This window comes from Enhydra lutris, unplaced genomic scaffold, assembly GCF_002288905.1.
Source record: "Enhydra lutris kenyoni isolate GAN:26980312 unplaced genomic scaffold, ASM228890v2 scaffoldscaffold130, whole genome shotgun sequence".
NCBI lineage: Eukaryota > Metazoa > Chordata > Mammalia > Carnivora > Mustelidae > Enhydra > Enhydra lutris.
The window spans coordinates 187,108-210,493 of NW_019154214.1; the positions used below are offsets into that span (position 1 = coordinate 187,108).

General features: G+C 37.2%; 1 protein-coding gene across 1 annotated transcript in view; it reads right to left on the reverse strand.

Moving 5' to 3' along the window:
• Positions 1–23,386, reverse strand: part of LOC111139961 (protein WWC3-like) — a 157,686-nt gene that overhangs the window by 36,422 nt on the left and 97,878 nt on the right. Inside the window, exons 7-10 of the mRNA XM_022492354.1 lie at positions 15,067–15,216; positions 12,081–12,154; positions 9,785–10,027; positions 413–502 (exon numbers count right to left, since the gene is read on the reverse strand). Coding sequence (XP_022348062.1) covers positions 413–502; positions 9,785–10,027; positions 12,081–12,154; positions 15,067–15,216 — 557 coding nt within the window. The remainder of the gene's footprint in view (positions 1–412; positions 503–9,784; positions 10,028–12,080; positions 12,155–15,066; positions 15,217–23,386) is intronic.

A 23,386-nucleotide genomic window follows, 5' to 3' on the forward strand; every position in this document is an offset into this window, starting at 1 on the left:
CTCTTAATGTACCTCATAATACAGTTTTTGAAAATGTGGACTATAATGGTGCATCCAACCCTTACCTATACTTAATATACTCATATCATCTTCTAAAATAATAAATGTACCTATGCATATATTTAGATATAAGTCATACTTTTCTAGCTGTAACCTAAATAATAAAAACCTTTAGGTAAATTTGACTTCACATTTATTATTGTAAAGCCAAATTCAATTCATATTCCTTTAATTATATAGTAACAGTTTGTCCTAAAAATGTAATATATCCACTTTAACATTTTGTGTTCATACTACTTCATTTTCCAAGTTATGGTAGAATAAAATCTAAACTAAAGGGAATCATGAATTTCATAGACTTGTTTTTATAACAGTGTAATTAAATATACCTTTCTCTTTAAAAGTAATCTACCTTTTTAACTGAGACTGGAGATAAGATGTTAAGCGGGTAGCCTCTTCTAGCTGCATAAGTAGACAATTTTTTTTTTCCTGAAGTAGAATCCTGTAGGTAAGAAAACAGTCAATCAGTGGATTTCAAAGGTAGTGAGTAAATTCTTCCATAACAAGAAATTCAACTATAAATTCCCCCAAATTGATTCAGGTTTGAGTGATTATTAACTCTAAAAGAATGTATAGGTCATAAACTGAGATTGTTTATGTCGTGTTTGAGACTATATCCCTATAATCCTGAACAGTGATGTCTGATCTACTGTATAAGTTGTTTGGGTGGGTAAATGGCTGGATAGAGGGATAAGTAGGTAGGCAGACAGATGAATGGTAAGTGGATGAAGATAGAGTGGGTAGACAGAGGTGGACAGAGACATGAATGAGAACCTAGAAGAGGAGCTCAAATGGAGAACATGTATAAATCTACTAAATCCACTAAAAGTCAGAGCAAATCTGATTTTCTCATCTTGGCTCTTGTCCAGACAAAAATAAATGCAATTCTAATACCAAAAATCAATAGAATTTTAAAAACCACAATCAAATAAAACAAAATAGCAACTATGCCTGTCTCCTACGGCATAAATTTAAGAGGTAATTTTTTCTTCTTTTTCCTTTTTTCACATTGTAATTCTGTAGAATGATACCCCTCCATACACACCCTCTAGAAAATGCACTGCTTGGGGTCCAACACATATGGGCACTCAACAAATAATTGCTGAATAGCAAAGAATTAATAAATACTCTTGCCTTTACATAAAACATTCATGATTCAAAACGATGGTATTTTGAATATGGCCAGTGATAAGAATCCTTAAAACAGTAGCTTTCTCCATCCCCAACAAGAGGAAACCAGAAGGAGAACTGTGGCAGGAGACAGAGTTTCAAAAAGTTTTGGCTATAACAGATATGCAAACTAATACACTACCAATTTAGAAAATGGAAGACTGAGACCACTGAAAACTCTTTTAAAAGCATAAACAATAAACACAAATTCTATCATGTCCTTGATTCTCTTGGATGCAAACAGAATTTCAAAATGTTTCTGTGTAGAACTCCTCTGTTACAAAAATGAGTCATGAAGGGACCACAGTATTTTCTAACTGGTAAAACACCTTTTAAACAGGAGCCAGTATATGACCGATTTTAAATTTGAATAGCATATATTAAAACAGTGGTTTTCAAATTGTGATCCAAGGACAATCTTGGATCCTGAAAATTACTTCAGGCACATAGCAAGGCTCATCTTCTCAACAACATGTCTGTATAAGGCCAGATTTTCTTCATATGTTAATCAAAATGATACATTATAACATTTGCTCAGCAGCTGTCTTCTGGTAAGTCATACACTAAATACAAACTGTAGAACAACACCACTCTTCTTAATATGCTTTTTAGAAAACAACTATTATTCATAGTTTTTCTAAGTTCCTTATGTTTAACATATAAGGAGGATTTTTTTAATCCTTTTTTTATTAAATTTTTAAAAAATTTCTCAGCTCTAATTTCTGATATAGTAAATATTATCAGAAAAGATCCACATAAAAGCCATTAAGGATCAGGGCGCCTGGGTGGCTCAGTGGGTTAAGCCTCTGCCTTCAGCTCAGGTCATGATCTCAGGGTCCTGGGATCAAGCCTGGCATTGGGCTCTCTGCTCAGGAGGGAGCCTGCTTCATCTCTCTCTCTGCCTGCCTCTCTGCCTACTTGTGATCTCTGTCTGTCAAATAAATAAAAAATATTTTTTAAAAAAGCTCTTAAGGATCATTAGTAATTTTAATAATGTAAAAGTATTCTAGAAAAGAAGCTTCAAAAATGCTATAACAGTAAATTTTACCAAATAAAAGCTTTTAGAGAATCCATTTACCCATAATATTTCCATTTACCTGTAATATTTTAAAATTTAGGGGAAAATTTTTAGTAACTTATTGTTTCCACAAAATAAAAAATAGCTTTTAAAAGCCAGTTCTGAAGTTATAGTGAGTTTTTATGTCATACCATAAGAGATACATTATGTTACAAAAGTACACAATTACAATTACCTGGTTCAAGATAGTCACTTAGGAAGATCCTGTATATACTACCTGTTGTACAAATATCAAGTCTACACCTATATATGGAGAAATATACTCTGAAAAAAAAAAACCTTAAAACTAGGGGGCAAGCTGTTCATATTGGGCAAACAAAAGGGAAACATCAAACTAGGTAGGAGAGGCTGAGACACAATCTGATAATAAACCCTACCTCCCTGAGCACACAGACCCACAACAGGGAAGGAACTCAATTCCCAGAGCATCTTCTCAAGGATTGTACTTCACATCAGGGACCTAAATTGTAAGATATGTATGTGAGAGATGAGCCCCCAAAACATCTCTGTGGAAACCAGTGGGGTTTTTGAGTCCTGTGGGGACTGAGGAATGGCACTTAAAAAGAGTTCACACACAAACGCACCTTCCCCCTCGCCCCACAGAAGCAGCATTTTGAAAAGTGTCCAGACTCATTTGTTAATTTTAAAGAGTTGGTATGAGGGTCAGGGACCTGCGGGATTACTATGGAGAGAAGAGACTATGCCCTCTGTCTTCCCGCCTGCCTCTGTTATCTCTGCCTTCCTGTGTTACCATGTTCCCTCTGCCTTGCTTAAAGTAGGAATGAAATGGAGAGAAAGGACAGCTTTTTTTTCACATTATTTTTATATTTCTTTTTTTTTCTTTTAAGTTTTTCCCCTCTTCCTTTACTCGTTTTTCAGTAGTTTCCATCTTTGTACTTTTTGCTACCAGGCTACATAGCAGTAAGTATCTCCCAGGAGGTAGCTTTTACACAAGTCTGGTGACCCAGCTTTTATGGTTGCCTCCCAGGGGACAACCCTTTGCTGTCTGGCTCTTCAGGCTGAGGAAATTGATCTGGTGGATCCCACAGGGCTGTAACAAGCAGAGACAATTCTTCACTGACTACCATCCCCAGGGCAGACTAAAACATATCTTCAGTCTTTCTGAGAAACTTTATCATCACAGCTGCAATCTGAGGGTCAGTCTTCTAATAGACATGCCTATATAGGCAGAATGTAAACACTTCTAGAGACCTTGAAAGATATGTCTTGTTTTTGAGATCTCCCTCTCCCACTCCAGAGCACCAGTCTCTCTCAGAGAGGAGTTCTTACATGTGTCTGTTGCCTACAGAACATCTCTTGAATGCCTTGTTCAGTGGCCAGAGAGTCTTGTGTTCCTGGGTCCCATAGGGCTGTAACAATCAGAGAGACAGTCCTTGGCTAGGACTGAAACACAGCAGCAAGTCTTGCAAAAAATGTCCATTTGCTTGTCCTGAAACATTGGCTCAAGGAGCAGGCTTCAGGTTTCTAGGGGTCTATGTAGTTTCTTTCTTAGAGGCCAGAGTATGCCATCATTGTTCTCTTCCACTGCCTCACTGTAGCTCACAGTATCTCTCAGAAAGGAGCCTGTTCGCTCATCTGGAGTCTTGATTTTTATGACTTTCACCCAGGAGCACCTCCAGATCTCCTGTTCGGGCAGGCAGCCTGCTTTATGCTTCTGGTCCTACAGAACTCCATATATTTGCATATTTTAAGATGTGTTATTGGGGCCTGGCTTCCAGTCAGCACAAACCTTAGTGATCTCTGAGATCTGTGTACTTTGGGACACTGGCAGGTCTTGGTACACTGAACAACTATGACTTTATGAAGGGACAAGTAGGCCATTGGACAATCAGGAAGGTCTGACAGATAGCCAAGTTGTAGGACACTGCTGAATTCTGCTGTTCATGCTACACAAAACATTCCTTCAAGACTGGGAGGGGTGGCCACTTCATCTGCTGCATAGACACTATGACAGAGAGTCAAGGAAAATGAAACAGAGGAATATGTTCCAAAGGAAAGAGCAAGATAAGAAACCATAATGAAACAAAATAAGCAGTTTATCTGATAAAGAGTTCAAAGTGATGATTGTCAGGAAGATGCTCACTGAACCTGGAAAATGAATGGTTGAAAACAGTGAGAACCTCAACAAAGAGATAGGAAACATAAGAAAGAGCCAAAGAGAAAAGGAATACAATAACTAAACTGAAAACACTACAGGGGTTTAACAGCAGACTAGATGAGATAGAAGAGTCAGTGAACTCTGCAGCAAGAACAGTGATCTCACACAATCAGAGCAGCAAAAAGAAAAATAAGAAAAAAAATTTTTTAAAAAGGTGAAGACAGCTGAGGGGACTTAGGGGACAACATGAAGGGGATTAACATTTGCGTTATAAGGCTCTGAGCTGGAGAACAAAGAAGGAGGAAGAAAATTTATTTAGAAAAGTATAGGTGAAAACTTCCTAAGCTGGAGAAGGAAACAGACCTTGAGATCCAGGAAGCACAGTTCCAAAGAAGATGCACCCAAAGACATCCACACCAAGACATGTTGTACTTAAAATGTTAAAAGCTAAAGACTGGGATTATTAAAAGCAGCAAGAAAAAACAAACAAAAAAACCAAAAACCTTATATACATAGGTACCCTATCAGACCATCAGCAGATTTTTTAGAAGAAACTTTGCAAGCCAGAAGGGAGTATATATATATAACGATATATTATTCAAAGTTCTGAAAGGAAAACAAACAAAAAGAAAACTTCTAACTAATCAAGAACACCTACCTGGCTAAAGATGTTATTCAGAATTGAAGGAAACATAAAGAATCCTCCAGATTGGCAAAAGCTTAAAGGAGTTTATCATGACTAACCTAGCTTTATGTGAAATGTTAAAGGGACTTCTTCAAGCTGAAAATAAAGGGCACTATACGCACATCTAAGGGTACTATAAACATACCATTGTACTGCAATAAAAGCATAGGCTAGGGTGTGTGGGTGGCTCAGCGGTTTAAAGCCTCTGCCTTCGGGGTGTCTGGGTGGCTCAGTGGGTTAAAGCCTCTGCTTTTGGCTCAAGTCATGATCCCAGGGTCCTGAGATTGAGCCCCGCATCGGGCTCTCTGCTTAGCGGGGAGCCTGCTTCCCACTCTACCTGCCTCTCTGCCTACTTGTGATCTCTGTCTGTCAAATAAACAAATAAAATCTTAAAGAAAAAAAAAAAAGCCTCTGCCTTCAGCTCAGGTCATTAACTCAGGATCCTGGGATGGAGTCCCACATCAGGCTCTCTGCTCAGCGGGGAGCCTGCTTCTGCCTGTCTCTCTGCCTACTTGTGATCTCTCTCTCTCTCTGTCAAATAAATAAATAGAATCTTTAGTTAAATTAAAAAAAAAAAAAAAAAACACATAGGCTAGTATAAATTGCCCAGGTAAAGATTAAAGGCTATAACAGCAGTGGGTTAATCATATAAAGCTAATATAGAGTTTAAAAGACAAAAGTAGTAAAAAAAAAAAAAAAAAACTATACAATATAATTACTGAGAAGATAGATGTGATCAAAAGATGAAAAATGTGACCCAAAAATAAATGCAGAAAGAATTAAAATGTAGAGCCTTAAAATATATTCAGTATTACATTGTGATCAATTTAAAATAGGTTATTATAAGTTGTTATATGTAAACTTTATGGTAACTACAATGTAAATACCTACAATAGGTAGATAAAAGATAATGAATCTAAGAATACTACTAATGCCTTTTGCTAGAAAATGCAGGGACTTTGAGGTCATTAGGCTAAGTGAAATAAGTCAGGGAAAGAGAAACACAGTATTCGTATTCGTAGAATCTAAAAACAAATGAGCGAACAAAAAGACCAAGTTCACAGATAGAAAAAGTAGACTGGTATGGTTGGCAACAGGATGGGCAAAATGGATGAAAGGGGCCAAAACTGTACAAAGCTACAGTTATAAAATAAATAAGTCATGGTTATGTAATACTGCAGATGCTATTATAGTTAACAGAACTGAACTGCATATTTCAAACTTGCTAACAGAGTAGATCTTAAAACTTCTCAGCAGAAGAGCAAATGCTTTTGTAACCATGTGAGTAGCATGTTAACTAGACTTAATGCTGGTGATCATTTTACAATATGTATAAATATGGAATCATTATGTTGTACACCTGAAACTAATATAATGTCATGTCAATATACCTCAACTATAAAATATTTAAAATTTTGGGGGCACCTGGGTGGCTCAGTGGGATGAAGCCTCTGCCTTCGGCTAAGGTCATGATCCCAGAGTCCTGGGATCGAGCTCCACACCGGGCTCTCTGATCAGTGGGGAGCCTGCTTACCCTCCTCTCTCTGCCAGCCTCTCTGCCTACTTGTAATCTCTGTCAAATAAATAAATAAAATCTTTAAAAAAAAATATTTAAAATTTTTGAGAAACACATTACCATTGAGAATTTACAGTAATGTCTATCACTCTGTATTTTATTACTCTTCCATTGACCTTAATTCCCATTTTACTGATAAGCAAATTGATACTCAGCAAGTAAAATTAACTTGCTATGAACGTTACATCTGTCAAGTTAGCTTGAACTCAAAGCCATGCATATTACCAGTCACTGCATTACTTACCTCCTCTGGTAAAATTCTGTTGCTTATATGTGGGCTTCCTTTAATAATGAGACATTTTCCAGATTTTATTCTGTACTTATGTTCCTACTTTAGGCTTTCAAGAAAAATATCCTCAAAAATCCTATCTTTAAAGTAGAATAAAGGGGGCAGTTGGAAAGAAGTAGGACTCCAAACTATTCCTCTCACTAGACTTTTGAACCAATATTTTTTTAAAGATTTATTTATTTGTTGGAGGTGGAGGAGGTGGTGGAAGAACAGAGTAAGAGGGAGAGGGACAACCAGGTTTCCTGCTAAGTGTGGACCCCACACAGGCTTGATTCCAGGACCCTAAGCTCAAGACTTCAGTCTAAACCAAGGTCAGACACTTAACCAACTGAACCACCCAGGCACCCCTGAAAAGTCTGAAACATCTCTCTGTATTATAGCTTCACTACCGGTGAGACATTTTAATTCACAAAAATACAGCCATAAAGTAAACAATAACCAGCACCAAAATGTTATTTGTTATAGAGAATTTACTTAATCCCGGTATAACTACTTTTTTTATTAACGCTTTTGTATATAAACCTATCCAACCTATTCTATTGTCTGAAGTTGCAAGTTAACAGATTCTAAACTGAGTTCTAATTAAATGGGCTCTAGTCTTGAGTCCAGGGTAGGATTTTCAATCCCTATTAGGAAATTCATGCATTTACTCCATCTCTCTCCACTTACATATACATTTACATGTTTATGTATGTTTGGTATTTCTGTATACATTCACATCTGTATTTGCAGCAGAATTGTAGATTGTCTTTGTGCTCAGATTTTCAAATTATTTTACCACTACTGAAACAAGTTTTAGAAGACATTACCCATTGTATGTACATGTCACACATATCACTCTACTGAGCAGGTGCACTTCAGAAAGAGAGAGACATCTAAATCATGAGAGACTGTGCACTCTGAGAAACAAACTGAGGGTTTCAGAGGGGAGGAGAGTTGGGGGCTGAGTGAGCCTGGTGGTGGGTATTAAGGAGGGCACATACTGCTTGGAGCACTGGGTGTGGTGCATAAACAATGAATCTTGGAACCCGGAAAAAAAATAAAATAAAATAAAATTTTTAAAAAAAAATATGCTAGTTAATCTAAAAATTATAGGGTTAAAATAATAAATTCATTAAAAAATATAGTTGGGAAGTATCACATTGAGTCTGTCCAACCACTAAAAGAGATAAAAAAGAGATAAAAAAAAAAGATAAAAAGATTAAAAAAGAGATAAAAAAGAGAAAAAAAAGCATTAAAAGAGATAAAAACTATTGAAATGTAAGCCATTACATTTAATAAATTTTATAAATGTACTTGTACATTTGCAAGTACATATTTATACATACACATATGTGGATATATGGATATATACATATACATACATACATACATGCATATATACATATACACACACACATATATGTGTCTATATATAAGTATGTGTATATATGTGTGTGTGTATATATATACATATATACAAGTACATATATAGATAGACTATAACTAGTTCACTGTTCTATTAAAAATAGAAATCTTAAATATTTACTGCACTTCTTTACAGATTTTCTTCAGCAAAAAGTGAAAAGACATAAAATTTAATGGCAGAAAAGTGCCCAGCCAGGTCTGAAGCACATATGTAGACAAATTCATGTCCCTATTTGAAAGAGGGAACACTTCAAAAAATATTAAGAACCACTGGTATGAAAAGGAATATATTAAAGCGTAACAGATTAAGAACACAAAGTCTAATATGCTGTTTTTATTTACCTTAAATAGTATAATTAAAAAGATGTCTTTAAATTGCAACTGAAAGCAAAAAGTACTTCAAAGTTTAAGAAATTTCTTTTTGACAGGTCTTGGCATTTTCATAATCAGCCTTATGATAGCTGACTTTGGGGAATATTGTGTAGGATAAACTCTCAGAGTAGAGCTCTGGGGTTCTGTTTTGAATATCAGCATCTCATATAAATGCCAGCAACAACCTAACATGAGTATCATACCAAAAACCACAATAACAACAACAACAACAACAACAAAACAACAACACCCAAAAACCAAAAATAGATGTTATCAAGTCTTAACAGATCTTGAAAGACCACCCAGGGTATTAGTTCTTTACCTGGTGGACATTCTCACATTCCTGGGAGATGTGAACTCTTTCCAGTATCACTAGTTCCCAGCAACAAAAAGCTTGTGGACTGTCATCTGCCAGTGGCAAAGTGCAGGACAAGGATTTATATGCCTGAGTCCAACTTTGCACCTGACAATGAGGACACTGAAGTGGAGATATGCAAAAACTGAGACTACCAAGCAACTGGCAAGATCTCATCCCTAAGACGCCTATTTTAGTCACTTTCTTGTGGCTACCATGCAGATCTCTCTAATACCCCTCAGTCTATCCCCAGGGAATACCTCCTACCTTAGGGCCCCATCTTCTATATTCAAGCACGCATCAAAAGAATGGAGGTGCACATAGAAACAAGTCTGCCTCCACCAGATAACATCGTTAACTGTAGGAGCTCTCTATATCAAGAAGGAGAAGGGATTCCCAACTTCCCTCATTCAATCCTCTCCTGCTTCTGAAAAAGTGGGACCGTCAGAGCCCCGCGTAGGGCTGGCACCTCAGAAGGGAAGGCATATGTTCCCTTCATAATTGGCCTTCTCTCTACATGGCAAGGAAATATGCCAGGTAATGGACACTCTGAGTAAAAATAATATTCAAGACCAAGCTCAAATTTTATTTAAGTTCTGAGTTAGCTTTTCTGATTGGTTCTTTCCCGGAAGTTCAGTCCCGCCCACTCGCAAAACCGCGCAAGGCCGCCCACCTTTCCGTGGCGCCCTGCACCGACGTGGCCCCGCTGCGCTGGGTCTCCTCCTCCAGGCACCTCCTCTCCGCCTCCAGCCGGGCCACTTCTTCCGCCGGCCCTCTCTGCTGGATGATGAGCTGAAGCTCCTGGAGTAGGGCTTCCTTCTCTTTGATGAGCTGCAACCGGTCCCTGTCGGCCTCTGCCAGGCCGGGCCACGACTCATTCTCAAGCTGGGCCAGCTGCTGCTGGATCATCGAGACTCTGCAAGAGATAGACATGAAAATTCAAGCAAACAAGCATATTCAGAATACACAGTAAAAATCTTCAAGTATTAGGAATGTAAATTCAGTATAGTATAAAAAGAACTACACAAAAACCACCGATTTTATCCCAAGTATGCAAGGCAGGTTTAATATGAGAAAATCAACTCATGGAATCAATCATATCACCAAACTGAAAATAAGTATCGTATGATTATATCCAAAGACACAAAAAAGCTCTGACAAAATTCAATCCACCTTTAATTCTCATAAAACTGTCATTAAACTAGGGATAGAGGGAAACTTCCTCTATTTGATAAAGAATATGTACAAAAAAGGTTGAAAAAAGAGCTACTACAACCCAGCGATCTCACTACTGGGTACCCTAAAGATACAAATGTAGTGATCCGAAGGGGCACGTGCACCCGAATGTTTCTAGCAGCAATGTCCACAATAGCCAAACTATGGAAAGAGCCTAGATGCCCATCAACAGATGAATGTTTAAAGATGTGGAGTATATATACAGTGGAATACTATGCAGCCATCAAAAAGAAATGAAATCTTGCCATTTGCAATGATGTGGATGGAATAGAGGGTATTATGCTGAGTGAAATAACTCAATCACACAAAGTTATCATATGATCTCTCTGATACAAGGATTTAAGAAACAAAGCAGAGGATCATAGCGGAAGAGAGGAAAACAAAAAAGAAGATGAAACCAGAGACAGAGGCAAACCATAAGAGACTGTTAATCATAGAAAACAAGCTGAGGGTTGCTGGAGGGGAAATGGGATGAGGTGATTTGATAAGTGAGTGATGGGCATTATGGAGGGCATGTGATATAATGAGCACTGGATGTAAGAAAAGACTGATGAATCACTAAGCTCTACCTCTGAAACCATTAATACATTATATGTTAAATAATTGAATTTAAATTTTAAAACATGGAAAACAATAAACAGTTTAAAATTAATAAATGTTTAAGAATGTAAAGTAGGTAAATTCCCTAAAAAAAGGAATAAGACAGTAAAAGTAATGTGATAATATTAAGAATATTATTCTTATTATATCTTATTCTTTTTTTTTAAGATTTTATTTATTTATTTGTCAGAGAGAGAGAGGGAGAGAGAGCAAGCACAGGCAGACAGAGAGGCAGGCAGAGGCAGAGGGAGAAGCAGGTTACCTGACGAGCAAGGAGCCCGATGTGGGACTCGATCCCAGGACGCTGGGATCATGACCTGAGCCGAAGGCAGCTGCTTAACCAACTGAGCCACCCAGGCGTCTCTTATTATATCTTATTCTTAAGCAAATTTCTCCGTATCCTTCTGGTGGATTCAGAACTGCCTTTCCATCCCTACCTTCTCCTCTTCTTCCAAGAATCTCTCCTGAAGGATTGTTCAGTCCTTCAGACCAGTTAATATTAAACTAGTTTTTCTTTTATATATGTGGCTCAACAGTTTAATGGAAAAACCCACATAAATATTTTTGTTTAAAAGACATTTTAAATACTAGGTCAGAAGAGATGGCAGGAGATCTTGTTTCATTTTGTTAGAAAGAATTAAATGTACACAAGAGAATGTGAAAAGTCTCTATTCTTATTGAATGAAATCTTCACCAATATTTTGAATTTCACATTTTAAATGCATTTAAATGCATTTTGTCATATGTATTAAGTAGCTAAACACAAATGACAATCCATTATTTTGTATTGTTACATCATACGCTTCATTTTGATAAAATTTCAGATAAAAGCATACCAAGCTATGTTAAATTTCTCTCCAGGGGAAAGAGTAAGTAAGCAGAGGCAAAAAAAAAAAAAAAAAAAAAAAAAATTAAGATTTTATTTATTTACTTGACAAACAGAGATCACAAGTAGGCAGAGAGGCAGGCAGAAAGAGACAAGGAAAAGCAAGCTCCCCAGTGAGCAGAGACCCTGATGCAGGGTTCTATCCCAAGACCCTGAGATCATGACCTGAGACAAAGGAAGACACTTTAACCCACCGATCCACCCAGGCACCCCCAGGGGCAAAAATTTTTTGAAGTAAGATACTTACCTATTTCTGGCTTCCTCATATTGCCAATTAAGTCTGATTTGGTCTACAAGATTTATTTTGTCATCACTGGCAAACTTTCAGGAATAGAAGGAATAATGAAAACACAAGTTAAAAAGAAATCTCAAAATAATAAATTCAGCTAAAATTTTAGAAATAATTAAAAATATTCTTTTTATTTATCTTTCAGTTTCAATTTTTGAAAGCTATGGAAGAAAAAGCACTCAATTTTATCTGTTATAATCTCTGAGCAGAGGGGTATGGAATAAGAGTATTGTTTTACCTACACAGTTGGATTTTTTTCTCCAGTGGAATATATTCCTCTATTTTGGTATTCCATAAAACAACTGAGTTTGAAAAGAAAGGAAATAACTTACTAAAAGTTGATACCATAAAAACAGCATAACATAGAATCCTTATTTTGCGTACTATACTAAATTGTATAGTATCTCAATGAATACATAATAATGATATTCTACTATCAAGTAACAAATGTGAAAAAGACAACTAGTTTTAGGTGTATAGGATATAGGACTCCTTCCCTATCTCTTGCACAAAAAAGAACAAAAGGTTTAAAAGAAGGAGAAGAGGGGCGCCTGGGTGGCTCAGTTGGTTGAGCAGCTGCCTTCGGCTCAGGTCATGATCCCAGCGTCCTGGGATCGAGTCCCACATCGGGCTCCTTACTCATCAGGAAACCTGCTTTCTCCCTCTGCCTCTGCCTGCCATTCTGTCTGCTTGTGCTCGCTCTCTCTCCCTCTCTCTCTCTGACAAATAAATAAATAAAATCTTAAAAAAAATAAATAAATAAAGAAGGAGAAGAAATTACCCAAAACCCAGGTATTGGAAATTGAGATTAATTCATTCACTTCTTAAATTTCTTCTAAAAGCTACTTACAAAACAAATCTTTGTTTTTCATTCTTTGATAGTAATAAGGATGGTTTAGTTTAAAAAAAAAAAAGGGCAAGAAAAAGTCACTTTCCTTGTATATATATATTCCTTGTATATATACTCGATTATAAACTAAAACCTCCAAATTTGAAATGCTATGCTGGTTTTTTTTTTAAGATTTTATTTATTCATTTAAGAGAGAAAGAGATCATGTGTGCATCTGCAGGAAGGGAAGAGCAGAGGGAGAGTGAGAGAGAAAGAATTTCTCTGTGCTGAGCACAGAGTCTGATGTGGCTTGATCTTATGACCCTGAAATCGGGACTTGAACCGAAACCAAAAGTTGGATGCTCAATCAAGTCACCCAGGATTCCCTGGCATTTCTTATATATTTTTTGTTATAATTCCTGATCTTGAAAAATGTGTTTTATATACATACCACCTACTCACAAAACTGATCCAAAATAGTAACGTAGACAGACTTCTAAGATGGCCCCAAAGATCTCTACCTTTGGTTACTGAGACCATGTGTAATTCCATCCCCTTGAAAGTGTGTTGGACCTAGTGACTTGATTCAATCCCACAGAATGGAGTAAAGGTGACGGTAAATCCTTTCTGTAATTACATTACAATGGATTGTAACTTCAATGAAATTAGCTTTCTCAATTTACTTTTCAGCTTGGATATTTTGATGAAACAAATTGCCATGTTGCAGAGACCAAAGCAACCAGGAAAAGAGGCCTTCAGTCCCATAATCTCTGATGAACTAAATCTGCTAAAATTCATGTAAGCTTGAAAGCAGACTTTTCCCTCAGTTGAGTGTTCACCTGAGACAACCCCTACCTAACCTGGCATCATGACTGAACTTTTGGAACTCTAAAGCAGAAGATCCTTGCCAGACTCCCAGGCCAAACAAACTCTAAAATAACAAATGGTAGCTGTTTTCATATGCTATGTTTTATACTTAATTTGCTTTATATGAAGAGCTAAATATGTAAGCCATGGTTTATATTTCTGTACAGGAATGTGATGTTGTAGAATGTTCAGGACCTTAAAAAGGGCTGAAATGTTGATTTAAACCCACACCTCTCATAGCTGAAAGACGTTAAATAGTTTGGCATCTTAGTGTTCTCATTACACTATTTAATAGAAATACAAACAACTACTTAAAATGAGCTCATAGCTGGGAAGTTGCTAGTCCCAATATACAGCAAAGATTAGAACTAGAATGTAGATATCCCTAACTAGTTTGGAGAGAAATGGGTAACATCAAAACCTTTGTAATGATTCAGATAGAATGTTGTATAACTGCATAACTAGCTCTACTGCATATACTTTTAGGACATTCTACTGAATGTAGTAACTACTACAAAAGTAGTATTTTTATTTATTTATAAAATATAAATGTTTTAAATGGTGATGAATTGTGGTTAACTCAAGGATTCACAAATTATGAAAAGAGATTTTGGAAATTTTTTCAAGTCTGAAACAAAATTAATTTTAATTCAGGTCTATAGCCTGATATTCTTTTATAATAATAATAAATGCTATGCAAGTACACACCAAGCGTGCAACAGCTACAAAGTCATTAGAAATCACTGTTCTAAGTCAATGATCAACCAATTATGGCCAAGTTGCAAAATGGAATCTGCCACCTACTTTTAAAGTTTTATAGGAAAACAGCCACAACAGTTTGTTTATGTAGTATCTCTAACTGCTTTACACTTGAATACTTGACAGACACTGCATCTCTGCAAAATCTAAAATATTTACTAACGGCTACTTTACAGGAAAAGCTTACCAATCTGTCCACTGAAAAGTCATGTCCATTAAAAAGACATTTAAATTCAACTCTGAAAAGGATTCTGCTATTTTTTTTTAAAAATCCAGATCACAAGGATAAAAGTAGTTAGCAATTCGATTGCATCCATATCACTGAACCTTCACAAGTTACTATCAGAAACAATACTTTGGTTTTGAACTTAACTGCATAAGAAACAAAACCATTTTGAAATGAAAAATGAAACAAAATTACTTATGGCAAACACAAAATAAGCCCTTTTCCCTCTCAGCACATTATTTCTTATCCCCTACCAAGCATACCTCTCCAATGATGTCAGTCTGAGATGCAGCATCACAGAACTGTAGAGGCAAACAAGATTCTAAAGGTGGACCAGCATTATGAGGAAAATCTTGTAAAGAGTCAGTAATAAAGCAGAAATTCTTGAAACCATCAGTAAGTTTAGCCAGGCTCTGTAATATAGTGAAACAAACCATTTGAATGTAATGTTTCTCTTCAGCAGCCCTTTCATTTCTGTTCTAAGTCTCCAAATTAATTGCCGGAAAGGTAACCCACCTCACACCCCATTCTCATTATATTTAAAAGAAATGTTTTCCACTATCTGCACCTTTAATAAAATTCCTAGTAATTTATTCAGTGATTGAATAATGGTGGTAAATTCTAAGAAAAATGGTGAATTATTACGGTAGCATTTTTACCAGTTTTTAAAACCTTTATGTTTCTTAGAGAAAAAAGGTAAATGACAGTATGGAAAAACTGCTAAAACTAACCTTTTCCCTGGAGATGTTCACAATCTAAGAACTTGAAAGCAACACCAGATTATGCTTATGTACATTTAAAAATTGAGTACAAATTCACTTCATACATATTTAACAATTGTAAACTGAGCCATTCTATGGGTTACCACAATTGCTATATTATACAACCACCACACCTAACCAGTTATAAAACATTTCATCACCCCAAAATAAAATTTGTAGCTCTGAGTAGATGGTCCCATTCACCAATCCCAATCTTTGAGCAACATCCAGTCCCCATTTTTTTTTTGTCTGTCAATTTAATTATTCTTAATTCTTAATTATTCTTAAATATAAATATTTAAGTATTTCAGATAAATAGAGACACAAATTCAAACAACTTTACTTGGCTCCTTTCATTTAGCATAATGTTTTTGAGGCATATACATAGTAGAAGCAAAATCTCTGCTGAACAGGCTCGACTTTATTTTTTATGTGTGGATATCCAGTTTTCCCAACATCATTTGTTGAACAGGCTGTCTTTTCTCCATTGAGTGGTCTTCACTGAACATCAATTAACCATGTATGTGAGACTTTATATATGGCAATCAATTCAACTGCTCTATATATTTAGCCTTATGCAACTAGCCCACAGGTTGATAATAGTTTTAGTAAGTTTTGTTACTAGGAATTATTAAGTTCTTCCATCCTTCTTTTTCTTTTTCAAAATGTTTTTGTTATTTGAGGATCCTTGGAAATTCCACATGAATTTAAAGATGGCTTTTTTATTTCTGGAGGAAAAAAGCCACTTTGGGGTTTTGATAAAGATTGTAGATACTATGAATAATATAGTCCTCTTAATATTAGCTCTTCAAATTCATTAACTCTAGATAACCTTAATTATTAATGCCTTTTACTTACTTCAACAATATACTGTAGTTTTTAGTGTATAAATTTTTACCTCCACGGTTAAAGTTATTAGTAAACATTTTAAACTCTAATGCTATCATTTGGAACTTTTGTCTCAATATTCTTTGCAGACTGTTCACTCTTAGTACACAATATTCTGTTACTTTTTTTAATCATTTATAATAGTTTTTATCCTTTGTATATTTTTGTCAACATTTTCATTTTGTTCATATATAGTGTTGTAGGTTTTAGTTTTTCTTCAACTTTTTTTTATGTCCAGTTAGCCAACATATAGTACCTCATTAGTTTTTGATGCAGTATTCAATGATTCATCTGTTATATATAAAATCTAGTGCTCATCACAATATGTGCCCTCCTTAATACCCATCATCGAACTTTTTTTTTTTTTTTTTAAAGATTTTACTGGAAGGGGCAAAGATTGCAGAGAACTAGGGGACCCTATTTCAACTGGTCCCCTGAATCGAGCTGGGTATCTAGCAGACCATTCTGAACACCCATAAAGTCTGTCTAAGATGGAAGAAGATATATCTGGATCTCTACCAACAGAATATCTCCAGTGGCTGGTCTTGAGATATGAAGCAAGGAGCCATGAATCTGCAGGCAGATATCAGAATATAAATGGAAAGGACAGGGAGCCTCCGGGATCTTCCACCACTGGTATGCAAAAGCCTCCTGCACTGCAGACTGGGCACAGACTCACAGACTGATAGCAGCAGGGAAATGACTTTAAGGCAGTGCCCCGACACTGAAACCTGGACTTGCAGGCCCCATGTATAAACTAGGGATGGCAGGCAGGTCTAGAAGCACAAAGGACAGAGTCCTAATTGGACCTAGATGCGAGGGCTGGGAGTGCTGCAGTGAGGTGTACAACCCAGGCTGCTGCTGTTTTTAGCCACACAGACAAAAAACAGAGTCAGTGTGACCTGGAGAGCTTCCTGGAGAATAGGCTGTGATCTCTCTCTTCTGAGACAGAAGTTTAGACACAGTAACCTTTGTTTGGACTCTTGGGAGAGACGTGGAAAGCCACCAGGAAAAGCCACCAGAGAACAAAAGTTCCCAAAACTGGTTTTCATTGAATCCATCCTCCCGCCAAAAGGGGGCAGAGCAACTCTGTCCAAACAGGGTTGCTTGAGTAACAGCATGGCAGAACCCTCCCCACAGAATACAGGCTGAAAGAAAAAGTGGCCAACAACCCCAAGGTCCCTAAAAATCAGATGCATCTTCTTGGATTGTGGTCTATAGTTTAGACTCTGCACATTCCCTCAACCACCTCCCTTCAACAGAATGATTAAGAGAAGTTAACCCCAACACAGGAAAACCTCAGAGACTGTGACCTCTGCCACAGAACAAATGCATATGGATATAAGCAAGATGTCAGAAATAGACTTCAGGATCACAGTGATGCAGACAAGAACTAGGATGCATAGAACCGTTAATGGCAACATAGATTCTCTAAGGAAAAAGTGAGAGCTGATCTGGCAGAACTTAAAAATGCTCTTAATAAGATCCAATCTAATCTAGATATTCTAACAGCGAGGCTAAACGGGAGAGAAGATAGAATTAGTGATCAAGAAGACAAACTGATAGTGAAGAAGAAACAAGAGGAGGGTGAAACAGTTTAGAAGCCATGAAAACAGAATTAGAGAAATAAATGACACCATGAACATACCAATGTCAGAATTATTGGGATCCCTCACGGCGAGGAGAGAGAGAGGAGGGTATATTTCAGCACATCATAGCTCAGAAATTCCCTAAACTGGGGAACGAAATAAGCATTCCTATCCTACAGGCAGAAAGAACCCCTCCAAGATCAAGGAGAACAGAACAACACCCTGCTTTGTCATAGTAAACCTCACAAATCTTAGAAACAAGAAACCATCTTAAGGGCAGGTAGGGGTAAGAGATTCCTTACATACAAAGGGAAGAACATCAGAATAATGTCAGGTCTGTCCAAGGAGACGCGCAAGGCAGAAAGGGGTAGTAAGACATAGGGTACTAAATGAGAAGAACAATGCACCCAAGAATTCTTTATCAGGGAAGGCTGACATTCAGATGGAGAGATAAGGAGCTTTCAGGTCCAACAGAAACTGAAAGAATATGTGAACACCAAGCCAGTCCTGCAAGAAATATTAAGGGGGTTCTATAAAAGGAGAAAGGCCCCAAGAGTGATAAAGAACACGGATATATAGAGACAATCTATAGAAACAAGGACTTCTCAGGCAACATGATGACAATAAAATGTTATCTGTCAATAATAACTCTAACGTGAATGGCCTGGGTGCTCCCATCAAAGGGCACAGGGTTGCAGACTGGATAAAAAGACAGGACCTATCCATATGCTACCTAAAGAGACTCATTTTGAACCTATAGACACATTCAGGCTGAAAGTGAAGGGATGGAGAATATGATCCTACCTAACAGGATCCAACAGTACATTAAAAGAATTATCCACCATGACCAGGTGGGATTTAATCCTGGGATACAAGGGTGGTTCAACATTAACAAATCAATCAAAGGGACAGAACAAATCAATAAGAGAAGACAGAAGAACCACATGGTCCTCTCAATGCATAAAAAACATTTGACAAAATACAGCATCCTTTCCTGATTAAAACTCTTCAGAGTATAGGGATAAAGGGAACATTCCTCAACTTCATAAAATCCATCATAAAAAGCCCTCAGTGGCTATTGTTCTCAATGGGGAAAAGCGGACAGCCTTCCCTTAAGATCAGGAACACGACAAGGATGCCCACTCTCGCCACTGTTGTTCAATATAGCACTAGAAATCCTAGCAACAGCGATCAGACGACAAAAAGAAATAAAAGGTATTCAAATTGGCAAAGAAGAAATCAAGTTTTCTCTCTGCACAGATGACACGATTCTTGATGTGGAAAACCCAAAAGACTCCACCTCCAAGTTACTAGAACTCATACAGCAATTCAGTAATGTGGGAGGGTACAAAATAAATGTACAGAAATCAGTTGCTTTCTTATACACTAACAATGAAAACACAGAAAGGGAAATTAGAAAATCGATTCCATTCACTATAACACCAAGAACCATAAGATACCTGGGAATGAATCTAACCAATGAGGTAAAGGATCTGTACTCAAGGAACTACAGAACACTCACGAAAGAAATTGAAGAAGACACAAAAAGATGGAAGACCATTCCATGGTCATGGTTCGGAAGAATAAACATTGTTAAAATGTCTAGAGTACCTAGAGCAATCTATATTTTCAATGCCATTCTGATCAAAATTCCACCAGCACTTTTCAAAGAGCTTGAGCAAACAATCCTAAAATTTGTATGGAATCAGAAGAGACCCCGAAGTGCTAAGGAAATGTTGAAAAAGAAAAACAAAACTAGGGCCATTATGTTGCCTGATTTCAAGCTTTACTACAAAGTGGTGATCGCCAGGACAGCATGGTATTGGCATAAAAACAGACACATAAACCAGTGGAATAGAATAGAGAGCCCATATACGGACGCTCAACTCTATGGTCAAATAATCTTCAACAAAGGAGGAAAAAAATATACAGTGGAAAAAAGACAGTCTCCCAATAAACGGTGCTGGAAAATTGGACAGCTGTGTGTAGGAAAATGAAACTCGAACATTCTCTTACACCACACAAAAATGGATAAATGACCTCAACGTAAGGCAGGAATCCATCAGAATCCTAGAGAAGAACACAGGCAGTATTCTCTTCGACATAGGCCACAGCAACTTTTTTCAAGACACGTCTCCAAAGGCAAAGGAAACAGAATTAGAGAAATAAATGACACCATGACACCAAATAAACAACACCAAGCGAAATGAACTTTTGGGACTTCAACAAGTGAAAACAGTCTGCACAGCAAAGGAAACAGTCAACAAAACAAAGAGGCAACCCACGGAATGGGAGAAGATATTCGCAAATGACAGTACAGATAAAGGGCTGATGTCCAACATTTGTAAAGAACTCAAACACAACACTCAAAAAACAAATAATCACATCAAAAAAATGGGCAGGCATGGTCCTAAGAAGACATACAGATGGCTAACAGACACATGAAAAAATGTTCATCACTAGCCATCAGGGAGATTCAAATGAAAACCACATTGAGATACCACCTTACACCACTTAGAATGGCCAAAATTGACAAGGCAAGAAACAACAAATGTTGGAGAGGATGTGGAGAAAGGGGAACCCTCTTACACTGTTGTTAGGAATGCAAGTTGGTGCAGCCAGTTTGGAAACAGTATGGAGACTCCTTAAGAAATTAAAAATAGAGCTTCCCTATGACCCTGCAATTGCACTACAAAGATACAGATGTAGTGAAAAGAAGGGCCACCTGTACCCCAATGTTCATAGAAGCAATGCCCACAGTTGCTAATGGAAAGAGCTGAGATGTCCTTCAATGGTGGAATGGATAAAGAGATACGGTTCACATGTACACTGGAATATTTCTCAGCCATCATAAAGAATGAATACCCAACTTCTGCATCAACATGAATGGGACTGGAGGAGATTATTCTGAGTGAAATAAGTCAAGCAGAGAGAGTCAATTATCATATGGTTTCCCTTGCATGGAACGTAAGGAATAGCATGGAGGACATTAGGAAAAGGAAGGGAAAAATGAAATGGGGGGAATCAGCAGAGTGGTGGGGAGGAACCATGAGAGACTGTGGACTCTGAGAAATAAAATGAGGGTTTTGGAGGGGAGGAAGATGAGGGGATGGGTGAGCCTGGTGGTTGGGTATTAAGGAGTACTGGGTGTTATACACAAAAAATGAATTATGGAACACGACATCAAAAATTAATGACCTACTATATGGTGACTAACGTAACATAATTTTAAAAAAAGATTTTATTAATTTATCAGAGAGAGAGATCATGAGCAGAGGGTAGGGGAGAAAGGAGCCCCATGCAGGATTCAACCCTAGTACCCTTAGATCTTGACCTGAGGGGAAGGCGGATGCTTACCCAACTAAGCCACCCAGGAATCCTTTTCCTTAGACTTTTTGATTAGTTTTAAAATCTTTGTATAATATGTTTGGTACCTGAAATACTTATGGATAGTTTCTGCCAATTTACCTTGCCCTTAGTAATGTATCATGTTTTCATGTTGAAAATTGAACATCTGACTATCAAAATGTGGTAACTCTGGAAATCAAATTACCCTTCTTCTTCTGTGTACTTTTTTTTTGAAGTCCATTTCTTTGAGACTTCTACAAATTATTTTATGAAATGTTATTCCTTAAGATCACTTTAATCACTACAGTGTGTTCCTTTAGTTTATGCTCAGATACTTGATTGGTGAATTCCTTGATTGTAAGGAGATGAAGAAAACAAAAACAGACCACCTCTCTTGCTTTTACAGGTAAGCTCCGTTCTCAGGCACTTGTTCACTATTTATTTATACTTGCCCAGTGGCTAGAGATCAGCCCGCAGTAAAAGCTTAAAACTTCATTGCACACTTTTCTGAGTGTATGTTTTGCCTCTGGAAAGATTTTTTAATTTCTCATTATATATGGATGCTGCAAATTGCCCTAATGTCCCACTGTCTCACCATAACTTCTCATCAGGGCTTTAAATGATCTCTTATATGTTTCCACTGATAATCTCTTGTCCCAAGCACATCTGTATTTACAGTCTGCACTGTAATTTTTAGCACACTATCTGATACTTTTCCCACATGGGTTCTCCAAATTAAGCAAAAAGAACAACTCCCATCACATTTTTTAGGTAACCCCAAAGGGGATTATAAAGGAAATACATAATATTTTGTAAATAAGGTCACCTGCGATCCCTCCAATTCAGGTATGAGGGAAACTAGATTAGTGCTTAGTCAAAACCAGGACACACAGAGGAAGGAATGGGTGAGTCTAAGTAAAAACGCCATGAAGTTTCCTACTGTTTTAAAGATAACTTTTTCTTCATTGTGTATTTTTGCTTGTTTTCTATAAGCCTTTGTCTGTTTTTCAGAGTGCCTACAAAGTTAGTTAAGATAGTTTCTCATTGGTTTTTTGTTTGTTTGTTTGTTTCTCTGGGGAAACAAGTACTTGGAGGTTCTGAATTGCCACTTCACTGAAGTCACTCCTATTATGGTTCAGAACCTGATATTTTACATCCTAATGCTATATGGTCCAAAAGTAAACTCATTTGAATGCTAGTTTGTTACAAGTTAGAGAAAATGTATGTTCTGGTAAATGGAATATCTTAGTGTGAAACTAAACGGAAATCAGATTTCCAATCATTGATTTTATACTTCTGAATATATCATCCTTCAGCAAACTCTAGGACTACAATGCCAGGTGCACTGTAACTTCTGCGTCTTATTATAGAACAAGATCTGTTAGAAAGAGACAACTTTGTGAGTTATTACAAAAAAACTAAAATAACTGATTTAATTTCATTGAACCTTAAATTTACCAATTTAATGGAAGAGAAAGATGCTCTTGCCTCTCACTGGAGCTCCTCACAGTTCAAGAGGCTATGCACAGAGATGTTGAGGACTAAAACTTCTTCCAGAAAATATATATGCTTTCTCCACCAAGGCAACTTGGTAGCTTATCAAGGCTATACACTGTGACCACAAGAGAGTCCATCTCAACCACCTAAATCAATGTCTGCCTATCTCTTTTGTGGAAAACATGTAATACCCTGTGGAATTTTATCTAGGATTATGGGTAATGCACACAGAACACCTTGTTCAACCCCACAGCCTTCTTGTTATTATGGTTCAAACTAAATCTAAAAATTGTACATTTACTTATCATGACCTGGAGAAGTGATTTAAAAATACATTCTAGGGGCGCCTGGGTGGCTCAGTGGGTTAAAGCCTCTGCCTTCGGCTCAGGTCATGATCCCGGGGTCCTGGGATCGAGCCCTGCATCAGGCTCTCTGCTCGGCGGGGAGCCTGCTTCCCCCTCTCTCTCTGCCTGCCTCTCTGCCTACTTGTGATCTCTGAC